Source organism: Dunckerocampus dactyliophorus, chromosome 13 (assembly GCF_027744805.1).
Source record: "Dunckerocampus dactyliophorus isolate RoL2022-P2 chromosome 13, RoL_Ddac_1.1, whole genome shotgun sequence".
NCBI classification, from domain to species: Eukaryota; Metazoa; Chordata; class Actinopteri; order Syngnathiformes; family Syngnathidae; genus Dunckerocampus; species Dunckerocampus dactyliophorus.
The window spans coordinates 5,111,592-5,123,457 of NC_072831.1; the positions used below are offsets into that span (position 1 = coordinate 5,111,592).

Here is an 11,866-nt window from a genome sequence, read left to right on the forward strand (position 1 = left end):
TCATACAGAGCAGGGTGGCTCTGATTGAATGAGACTTGAATGATGTTTATTTATCAGAGTTGCGGAGTTTCAGCGCGTTAGTAGACACCGATACTGACAAAGTGTTCATTAGCGCCTTAATTAATGCTCATTGATTGATTGCTCTTTGACCTCAAACAGGACCACTAAATGCGCTCACGCTGAATGCAGTTTTTGCTCCGTAAGCGGATGAAAAGTGCGCACATTGTGTGTTTAGTGTAGTAACAAATGAAGGAGGAGTATTTAATCGTCTGTAATCCTTTTACAAAGTCTCACACTTTGCTGAGTCAATACACAAAGCTCAGCATCCACGCCGCAGGAACGCGCAAAGTGCGCGTCACGGCGACCTCGCGCGCGTCCTTATTTGACTTGATGCCGCAAGTTTGCGAAATATTACGTGTTGTCCTAAAACGCATCTTCTTAGGTAACATATTTATATATATTTATATATATACTGTATATACATATGTTTACATAGACGCGTGGGGTGGGGGTGGGGTGTGTGCGTGCGCGCGCCCGTGAGGGTGTGGAGATGTCCGCTTTTGTTGTGCGGGGAGGGTGGGGTGGGGGGGCAAGGGGGCTTGTTCTTTGCCGATTGCTTTTCCATTTGAAACGCATCGCGCCAACAGCAGCTTGACAGCAGAGTCGGGAGAGGCCACAAGCTCTCAGAAGGTCTGCCGGTCCGCATGGAGGAACATCTCCGGTGCCCAGCAAGTCAGGACTACAAAGATTTTCTTTTTCATGCATTTTGCATCCTTTCCACGCGCTGATTCGGCACTTTCCCCCCTCCCCTCCCAGAATGAACTGATCAAGTAGAAGTGATTGATGAACTTGATTGATGATTTTTGTTTTTTTTTTTGCAAACTGAGTCGGATTTCTGTCATCTTTTGGACTTGAATTTGCAAGGAGAACTTGTGGAACTTTTGCTTTGATTTGAAAGACTCCCTCCAGCATGAGAGCCATCACTTGTAGATCTAGCTGCTTGTGAGTCTCCTCCTCTACTTGCACTATATCTACAGCGAGATTTCCTTTCTGAAGTGACCGGTTTTCTCTCCCGCTTTCCAGGTTTCTGCACTTGTTGGCCTTCTTCTACTACGCTCAGGTAAGCATCACGTTGAGTGATCGATAACGGTGATCAGGCGGTGAAGGCCTCTGCTTTGAGAGCCTCGTTCAGGGAGTTTTGAGTGTTTGAGTCTCGCTGTTTTCGAAAAGACCAAACAGAAATTATTATTTTTAAATCCTTCAAAACGAAAAGGCGCACTCTTAAGTACTTTAAACAGGCACGCAAATTATAACAAATATTTATATCATATCAAATCAAGCTTGATAATCGGACATATTCATTTAGGAACACGTTAATATAATTGTTATGTGCCTGCATACATTAAAAAAAATAGTGGATGTTTTTTATCCACTATAGCCTGTAAAATAAATATACTGCCGTGTAAAAATACACAGCGAGGAACGAAATGGACATTAACGAGTGCAGTCACGGTATTTGTCTGTAAAATAACGCGCCCCCCACAACCCCCTCCAGAAAAAAAAAATCCAATAATGTGCGTATGCTGATTGTGATGACATCTAATTTCTGACAGGTAACCAATCAGTCCCCGCCTAATTTCACGCAGCACGTAAGCGAGCAGAGCAAAGTGACGGACCGAGTGAGCCGCAGGCTGATCCGAATCTACCAACTCTACAGCAGAACCAGCGGGAAACACGTGCAAATCCTCCCCAACAGCAAGATCAACGCCATGGCAGACGATGGAGATGTGCACGGTAACACACACTCACCACTACTACTAGCAAAACTACTATACGACTAAAGATCACCTGACTCTAGTTCACCCTCCGTTTCTGCATCATCTAACATATGCACAGAATACACAGAAATCCTTCAATCCCTGCCCAGTCGCTACAGCACAGGTGTCCAAGGTGCGGCCCGGGGGGCATTTGTTGCCCGTGGCTTACTTCTAAAAATGCAGCAACAAGAAAACAACAGACAATGTTGGAAAAAACGAGCACAATTAAAAAAAAAAAAAAAGACAAGTTGAAATGTTAAAATGAATGTCATTCATCATAATAATCGGAATGTGTTTCGTAAGCCGGCATGCAGTTGTGTTTTTTTATCTTTAAATATATCAAAATGTCTAATTTTGAGCCTGTTTGCAAAATTTAAAATGCCAAAATAGTCGGTATATTTTTCAGCATCCGTCCCTCCATCGGCCCCAAGTGAAAGTATATCCTTTCCAGTGAGCTTTCTTTTCAATTGGTGTGAGAAGTTAAACGCAAAAGCGGCCAGCAGTGCTATTTTAAAACACAAACGTTGATATTTGCCACCGTTCTTTAGTTGATATTTGGACACAACACGCTATAACCACTCCTGTGTGTGTGTGTGTGTGTGTGTGTGTGTGTGTGTGTGTGTGTGTGTGTGTGTGCTTGATAATATTCCTAATAGTTTTGCTTCATCACGTCCTTACATTTCATTTTATGTGGTGGCCTGGACGTTCATGTTTACTTTAATATTCACCCAAAACGAGTCTACCTGCAAGAAAAATCGTACTTTACTGTCACGTCCCTCTTGGAGGCTCCCCAGAGCTGCAACAACTAATCACTGAATCGATGATTAATCGATTATCCAATGAATCGACGGATACTTTGGGATTCGTGATGGACGTTTTTGCCTCTTTTCTTGCGGACCAAACCGCTGCCTGTTTGTGTTTGGTTCTTATCGATTTGGTCCGTCTCGGGCCTAACCGATGACTCGATTCATGGAAACAACAAGCTCCAGATGAATCGACTCAGAAAATCGTGAGTTGCAGCCCTGAAGTTAGCGTGTGTCAGGAGATACTGTGTAAATACCGTGAGGGTGCTTTTGACTGGTGCACTTTTAAGAAGCTATAGAAGATGTGTCCTGTTGGCTGTGCGTCCTTTTGATCACGTCTGGACGTCCCTCCAGAGATCCAGCATGTCTGGAAGACGCATTAAAGTTCATTGCGATGTTGAGCAGATCATTATGATAATTCTACATATGTCTGCCATTTTTAGTTGAACTTATACTCGTTTGAGTTTGCAAGAGTATGTCAAACACTTGACCCTTGCTAGGAACAAAGGATAAAGACATCATATTAACGGAAATGGTCCGAGGCTCTAATCTAACCTCATCTCACACTTTTCAGCCTCAAGGCACAAAATGTCAGCTTCGCAAAAACTGCCGCAAGGGTGTAATATAGTCATTATTTTTATTTTCTGAAATATCTTTTTCTTTATTTTTTTTAAACGATACAGTCATACAGTATATGTGATTTTAAATATATATATGTCTTTATTATTCTTTTAAAAAAAATATGACATATTCATATTTTTACATTTTAAACAAGGCAGTCTTTTCAAACTGCTACAGTCTGAAATATATACGGTAGAATACATACGTCATTTTCATCTTTTTAATCCTTTAAAGGCCTTTTTGCTCTTACATAACGCCACCGTTGAAAAAACACAAAAAGCATGTCTATAAAATAACAAGTCAGCGAGTATTAGCTTAGTAGTATCGCTAGAAGCAGCAACATGAATATAAGCAGATAAACATGTTTGTGTTTTTTAGCTTTTACATTCATTATTATATATTTGTATTTTTTTATATTAGAAATGGTTTAAACATATGATATATTCATAATTCCATTTTAACCTCATTTATTCAAAATATATGATCTATTCATATTTTTAATTTGGACAAATATTTTTGTTTTAAAAATATGCAATTTTTAAATATGATAGATGCATGTTTCATGTTTTAAAAATATCTTTTTGTTTTGAAAAATATATATATAAATGTATTTTTTTTTAAATATCTTACACTCATATTTTTACACTCTAAACAAGACAGCCGTTTCAAACTACTGCAGTCTGAAATACATCAAATATTCCCAATATGTTCATCTTTTTAACCCCTTTAAAGGCCTGTTTGCTCTTGCATAACGCCAGCATTGGAGAAGCATGAACAGCATGTAGATCAAATACATTTCAATACAGTATTTGCTTATTACTATTACTGGAAGGAGCAACGTGTGATGATTTGTTTTCTACTGTGCCAGATTTGAAACCATGAACTCACACTTGTGGTGCTCGGGGCAAGAAATGTCAGCTTCCCAAAAACTCAGTAAAAAGATGTTGTTGTTTTTTTTAAATGAGTAAAACTACTTCTGCCTATAGTAAGATAGGTCCATATGTTTACACAACAAAGTAACAGTAGGAAATATGTTTTTATAACATACAACTTTACCCACATGCAACATTTGTGTACACTTACGGGAAATGTTGCTGCATGCTTTGATTAGGAACAAGCAGCACCATCTGGTGGACACATTCAAAATTGAAGTGGAATGGGAAAGTTAACATGAAGGTTTGAATTGGTGTTTAGATGAATGTCGGCTCTAAAGTAGATTTTTTTTTCATCATCATCCTCATCAAGATGTTTTCGGGCAAACTGGAGACGAGCCTTAATGTTCTTTTTGTTCAGCAGTGGTTTTGGTCTTGGAACTCTGCCATGCAGGCCGTTTTTGTCTAGTGTCTTTCTTATGGTGGAGTCATGAACACTGACCTTAACTGAGGCAAGTGAGGCCTGCAGTTCTTTGGATGTTGTTGTGGGGTCTTTTGTGACCTCTTGGATGAGTTGTCACTGCGCTCTTGGGGTCATTTTGGTCGGCCGGCCACTCCAGGGAAGGTTCACCACTGCTCCATGTTTTTGCCATTTGTGCTCTCACTGTGGTTGGCTGGAGTCCCAAAGTTTTAGAAATAGATTTATAACCTTTTCCAAACTGATAGATCCCAATTCATCTCAGTTATGTTATGTTTTACCAGGGGGGCAATCACTTTGTCACACAGGGCCATCCATGTAGGTTTGGATTTTTTTTCTCTCTTAAAATAAAAAGTTTCATTTAAAAACTGCATTTTGTGTTCAGTTGTGTTGTCATTGACTAATATTTACATTTGTTTGATGAAATGAAACATTTTCACACCGCTGTATGTCGTTTGCCAAGAACATCCTCGGAAAGATTGTACAGGTTCTTGTGTAGTGTGTGTGGACATTGGGCACAATGCTGGACGTGGTGTCCATGAAGACGTAACATGTCCTGTTAAGTCACGCAGGTCAGAGGATCGGGGGGCGCAGCACCAAATTTTGGGCCCCTTGACAAAGGCCTCCTGAAGCCTCCCTGCAGAGGATGGACATTTCAAATCATCGCTCTATGCTAACAGCAACATTTCCTTCTTCTTCTTCTTCTTCTTCAGCCAAACTCATTGTGGAAACGGACACGTTTGGAAGCCGAGTGCGTATCAAAGGAGCTGAGACGGGTCTCTACATCTGCATGAACAAGAGAGGCAAGCTCATTGGAAAGGTGACAAGTCCTACACTTCTCCTGTCTGTGCTCCACAGTCACAGCTCGTGTCAGTCACGTTATCCTTGTCAAAGGGCCGGACCCCGGTGCTTGTATCAATATGCAACATACGATAAATAATGTACAATGCAGTCATCCCTCGCCACTTTGCGGCTCGAACATCTCTCCCTCACTCTGTCGTGGGTTTTCAACAAATGAATTAATGGTTGCTGTTAACTATGGCCTATTATTAGTAGAAAAATATTGAAAGTCAAGTCACATGTAGTATTCTTGTCTCTAGGTCTCAGTAATATTCCATTACCTCACATTAACTCATTCAGTCCCGGACATTTTTCAAAAGACAACCCATTCAGTATGGGCCATTTTAGACGAGTTTGACTGATCTTTCAAGGCACACAGACTATGGCTATATAAACATGGAACCGACCAAAAGAAAGACTAGACTCCCGTCTTTCATCAGAAAACAAAAGTTTGTTTCTACCTTTTTCCGTTCTTTAGTGATCAGCAGTAGAACATAGGGAAGTTTCAGGAAAATATCAGTTCCCAACTACAAAAGGGAGAAAACCAGCTTTATGTGAAAAGATACATTTCAAACATAACTTTCACGTTGGCACAGATATTTTTTGCTTTTGTGACAGCTCACAATACAAAAAAGATTTTGTTTTACATAAAAAAAAAATTATTGACAAATACAACACCATGAATTATTTAGCATAAAAACCTAAATGTCGAAGACAAGCATTTGTTGCAAGTAAGTTTTTAAAACAAAACAGTAATGTAACAAAACTAGCAGCATTTGAAAGCTAACACGTCGCCCTTCCATTGGCACAAGCATCATTCCTCCACCATCACCACCATCATTTACTCGTATCCACTCGTGAAGACACTCGACGTGATTTTCACAACTACAGCAACCATCACAAACTTTACTTTGATCCCAACATCGTCCATGTACACCTTCATTGATATTTTGTTTATTTATCCACATCCGTCCATCCATTTTCCATACCGCTTGTTTTCATGAGTGTCACGGGTAAACTGTGCCACCAAATGAAATAATAAATCAAATCAATAATAATGATAAGCGACAGTGAGTACAAATGATGTACTGTGTACAGGTATACAGGCTTGCTGTTTGACTCGTAAGAATACTGCCGAGCAGCCTCTCTTGCCACACTGCTAGCACCCTGCCTCGTATACCATCTGCCCCGTCACACTTACAGCTTGTGTGTGTGTGTGTGTGTGTGTGTGTGTGTGTGTGTGTGTAATGATAGAAAGTCACAAGGTTGCATTTTGACTATTTTTAACTCTCCTGTTTGACCAGGAAAGTCATCCACGGCACAAGCAAGACATGTCCTGATGTGAATATTTTTTAATTTCCTAAGTCATCCATGAAAGCAGACCGATTACCTTTGTGTTTTATTCACACACACATCAGTTTTGACTTTGGACAACAGTGAGGACATTTGTGCCTCTTTTCTGATATGCTGCGGGCCAAAGCACTAACTGTGTTTGGTTCATATTGGTTTGGTATGTCTCGGGTCTAACCGATTACTCCATTAATTGGAAAATCTTCCGATTAATTGACTGTGAAAATAGACGTTAGTTGCAGCCCCATGATAGACAAAATTTAACATGAGGCAGAAGGCAAAGAGAAACTATAAATGGTTTCAAAAACAAAATGGCCAACGGCCTGTGCGTCTTACAGTATTTGCACTTTGATGGCCTGTGGCCGAGTGGTGAACATGTCGGCCACACAGTCAGCGTATCTCCATTGGAGTTTGCATGTTCTCCCTTGACTCCCACCTTTCAAAAACATTTTAGGTTAATTAAAACTCTAAATTGTCCATATAGGTGTGGATGGTTGTTTGTCTGTACTGTATGTGCCTGTGATTGGCTGGCGACCAATCCAGGGCGCACCCCACCTCTCACCGGAAGTCAAGTATATATACAGTATTTATACCCTCTATACTCAAGCCATAGAGAAAATGGATGTTTTTCATGCATCCTGTCATGATGAACATTAGCATACCTGGAATCATAATAATAATTAAGAAGAAGAAGAAGAAGTATGAAACCATTTCAAGAGGGTCGTTTTGTCACCTTTACCTCAAAACTGTCTTGTATTTACATTTGTTTAACCTCTTAAAGCGTGCTAGAAAAAGAGAAAAGCAATGACGTTGTAGTGTGCATTGTACAAAGTCGTACAAGGTGTCCATGGATGATGTTGGTATGAAAGCAAAGCATTTGATGCTTTTTGTAGATGTGAATATGTACACGTATCTGTTCGACTGGATAAGAGTAAATGAAGATGCTTGTTCAGTGACTTTAGTGGTAGATGAATGATACTTGTAGCGTTGGAAGGGCTAAGGGTTAGCTTCCAAACGCTGCTAAGTTTGTTACATTAGTGTTTTGTTTGATGAAATTATTCATAACGCTGCTCCCCAACATGATTTCTACATTGGAATTGTCTTCCGTTTTTCTTGGTTGAGCTTTTAGCTGACATTCTTGCGGTTACGTGAGTTTGTGAAACTCGACTTTCACGTAGTCACGGGTGCTCGACGAAGTCTTGTGTTTGCGTTTCACTGACTTGTTGCGCATGCACGAGTCAGTTCAACTCTAAAGTCTTTGTTGAGCACCTGTGAGTCAGTGAACGTCAAGGTTTTATCGAACAACCGTGGATCCGTGAAACACAAGCCTTTGTTGAGCACACGTGACTCAGTGAAACTTGAGCATTCGTTGAGCACCCATGAGTCAGTGAACCTTCAGGTTTTATTGAACACCCTTGAGTCTGTGAAACTCAAGTATTTGTTGAGCACCCGTGACTCAGTGAAACTTGAGTCTTCATCGGCCACCCATAAGTCAGTGACACTCAAGTCTTCATCGAGCACCCGTGAATCAATGACACTCGAGTATTCGTTGAGCACCCATGAGTCAGTCAACCTTGAGGTTTTATCAAACACCCATGAGTCAGTGAAACTCGAGTCTTTGTTGAATATCCGTGAATCACTGAGACTTGAGTCCTTGTTGAACACCCGTGAATCAATGACACTCAAGTATTTGTTGAGCACCCATGAGTCAGTGAGTACTGAGGTTTTATTGGCCACCCATAAGTCAGTGAAACTCAAGTCTTCGTCGAGCACCCATGAATTAATGACACTCGAGTATTCGTTGAGCACCCATGAGTCAGTGAACCTTGAGGTTTTATTGAACAACCGCGAGTCTGTGAAACTCGAGTCTTCCTCGAGTACCCGTGAATTTGTGTAACGCAAGTCTTTGTTGAGCACCCATGAGTCAGTGAAACTTGAGTGTTCGTTGAGCACCCGTGAATCAATGACACTCAAGTATTCCTTGAGCACCCACGAGTCAGTCAACCTTGAGGTTTAATGGAACACCTGTCAGTCTGTGAAACTCGAGTCTTCACCGAGGATCCATGAATCAGTTAAACTCGAGTCTTCGTTGAACACTCTTGAATCAATGACACTCATGTATTTGTTGAGCACTCATGAGTCAGTGAAGCTCAAGTCTCCGTCGAGCACCCATGAATCAGTGACACTCAAGTCTTTGTCGAGTACCCGTCAGTCAGTGAAATATGAGTCTTCATCGAGCACCTGTAAGTCAGTGAACTTCGAGTCTTTGTTGAGCACCCTTGAGTCAGTTAAATGTAAGTATTTGTCAAGCAACTGTGAGTCAATGATTTGGGAGTCTTTGTTGAGCACCCATGAGCCAGTGGAACTCGAGTCTTCATTTAGCACCCGTGAATGAGTGACACTTGAGTCTTTGTCAAGTACCCGTAAGTCAGTGAAACTTGAGTCTTCGTCGAGCACCCGTGAGTCAGTGAAACACAAGCCTTTTTCGAGCACTCATGAGCGAGTTAAACTCAAGTCTTTGTCCATGATTTGTAAATCTTTGTCAAGCACGTGTGAGTCAGTGGAACTTGAGTCTTCGTCATGCACCCGTGAATCAGTGAACGCCCGTGAGTCAGTGATTTGTACTTTTGTACAAACGATACAACAGTCAGGACTCAAGTGTTTGTGTTCTTGTCTCTTTTCCAGAAAAACGGACAAGGTCGTGACTGCATCTTCACGGAGATCGTTTTGGAGAACAACTACACGGCCCTGAGGAACGCCCGCTACGAGGGCTGGTATATGGCCTTCACACGGCGAGGACGCCCACGCAAAGGCTCCAGGACACGACAGCACCAGCGTGAGGTTCATTTCATGAAGAGGCTGCCGAGGGGTCAGCAACCTGCGCATCCGAGCCACCAGCGACCGTTTGACTTCATTCACTACCCCTTCAACCAAAGGACTAAACGTACACAATACTCCTAATACTTCATTCACTACCCCTTCAACCAAAGGACTAAACGTACACAATACTCCTAATACTTCATTCACTACCCCTTCAAGCAAAGGACTAAACGTACACAATACTGGTAATACTGGTCAGAGTACTGAGGAACCTCTACAAATCAATGCTCTCCTGTGCGCCTCTTATAGAGCAATAGTATAACTTTATGTCTAGTTGCTGTTTTAGTTTTTTTTCTCATTAAAAAACTGTAAATAGACAAAAATGAAAAACATTTATTTTTGTACTGCAGACGATAAAGTCGTGACTCATGTAAAAAAAGCAAAGTTCTATTTTAGATGCACATAATTCATTGACTTACTGTACTCATGACACGTTAGTAGAGTGATTTTCTTTTTTGGACGCAAAGGACCCTGACGGACCCTGAAGGATTCTGACTGACCGCACTGCCAGGATTTCTTTTTCCTTTATTTTCATCTCATGGTGACAACGTACAACTCGGCAGATTGAAGCAAATTTCTCATTTACAAATCATGAGGACAATATACTTTAACTCAGGGGTGTCCAAAGTGCAACCCGGGGAGCATTTTCAGCCCACCGCTTGGTTTTTACTGCAAAAAGGAATGAACTGAATATTAATGAAATATATGATGAGATATGACACTCATTAGCTTTGTCAGCTATAACACAAAGCTAAGATGTGGATGTTGTGTTCAGATAGTTTCACATAGATTGACCTACATAGCATTGCTTTTAGCATCTTTAATGCACAAAATGTATAAGTGGCCCCCCGCCTTCCTTTCATTTTTATGAATGCAACCCCCACTGGAAGGGTTTGGACACCCGTAGTAAACTAGAACTTTGTGTTGGAGCGACATGGCAGCTACATTTTCCACACTGACTGTACAGTTGTACGAAGAAAGAAGAAAGTGTGGCCATACGGTACCACACCCTTCTTATGCTTTGTCACCCCTACTATGTCTCTTTTTATACATATATAAATATATTTTTATTTGATGTGTAAAATAATTTTAAGGATGGAATATTTATTTAAATGTGTAATAAAGTACTGATAATAAACTCTTTTTTTGGTACTTGTTGGGTTTGAACTTGTTTTGTAGTCACCCGAATCCAAATACAAGGATATGGATTTATATTGTTTATATTGGTGGACATTATACGGTCTAAGAGCTCAGTGCATTGTCAGTCTGGTCACTTCTCATAGGGGCCTTCAGGACACATACTGTACACACACTCACATAGCAGAATGAGAGTTGCGCAACATTTTCTTCTTAGCCCCAACTCTCGCTTTCACACAAACTTAACTTTCACTTTCCAGGCACACAAGCTCAAGTTTCAGTTTCCATTAGGGCGCGGCAACTGGTATATACACTCTGTGTATATGTTCCTCATTGATGATAGACGCCAGCACTGTAACTAAGTGTATCGCTCTTACTGATTGACTTCTTCACCAGTAGCAACGCGGTCCAAACCTCTCAACCTTCAAACCCTCAAAGCATAGCAGCTGCTGCAGGACCATGTTCTCATGCTCCTCCAGGTTCTTCTTATATTGAGGTTAATTCTCCCACTGATTTGTCTTCCTGCCATTCTCGTTTGCCAAGCAATTCTTGACTTGTAGCTTTGGGTTTGTTCTTTCGCCGTGCCTCGTGGTTGCTTATTTTCTAGCACGGTCGTTTTTCGTTCCTATGCACTGTGAGTACCTGCTTTTTGTGTTACTGGGCTGCAACCACGTCACCTAGAGGCAGTCTGCATCACCTCCAGTTTTCACTTGAGGGCGGGAGCAAACATTGCTCGGTTGCCACCGGCTGCACAGATGTTGGACGGTTTAGAGACAAATACACACGCCAGAGATGTTCAAAAATAGCTACAAGTGATGGCGTGGACGCATACACTCGATTTAAAAGATGTTCCCCATGTCACTGAAGTTGACATTTCAAATGATCTTCCTTGTACATTTTTTTTTTTACACAATTCATGAACATTTGTGTTGAAAGCCAAGAAAGACAGTGTTGGACTTGGTGCATGAGTGAGTATTGTAAGTATCACGACAGGTTCTGCAGCCACCTTCGGCCCGCATTTTTTGGTTGTTTTTTCCCTCATGATGATCTCTTTTAATAAGAACCTTT

The 11,866-nt window shown here is 41.1% G+C and overlaps 1 protein-coding gene across 3 annotated transcripts; it reads left to right on the plus strand.

Moving 5' to 3' along the window:
* The first annotated feature begins 663 nt into the window (after nucleotides 1-663).
* fgf8a (fibroblast growth factor 8a) lies at nucleotides 664-10,782 on the plus strand. 3 transcript variants are annotated; one of them, XM_054796564.1, is made up of 6 exons: nucleotides 664-836; nucleotides 925-1,002; nucleotides 1,084-1,120; nucleotides 1,614-1,794; nucleotides 5,305-5,411; nucleotides 9,467-10,782. In XM_054796564.1, the coding sequence occupies exons 2-6, from the start codon at nucleotides 971-973 to the stop codon at nucleotides 9,740-9,742; spliced, it is 633 nt and encodes a 210-aa protein (XP_054652539.1). In that variant the 5' UTR covers nucleotides 664-836; nucleotides 925-970; the 3' UTR covers nucleotides 9,743-10,782. The 3 variants fall into 3 exon arrangements, with proteins under 3 accessions (XP_054652539.1, XP_054652537.1, XP_054652540.1); XM_054796562.1 differs by having other exon boundaries at nucleotides 664-1,002; XM_054796565.1 differs by having other exon boundaries at nucleotides 664-1,002; nucleotides 1,647-1,794.
* Nucleotides 10,783-11,866: the final 1,084 nt, after the last annotated feature.

Excerpts from the sequence above, each read along its gene's own strand:
- fgf8a (XM_054796562.1), top strand. The coding sequence starts at position 971 with ATGAGAGCCATCACTTGTAGATCTAGCTGCTT. Across the intron at positions 1,003-1,083 it reads ACTTGTAGATCTAGCTGCTT|GTTTCTGCACTTGTTGGCCT; the intron begins GTGAGTCTCCTC and ends CCCGCTTTCCAG. Across the intron at positions 1,795-5,304 it reads AGACGATGGAGATGTGCACG|CCAAACTCATTGTGGAAACG; the intron begins GTAACACACACT and ends CTTCTTCTTCAG.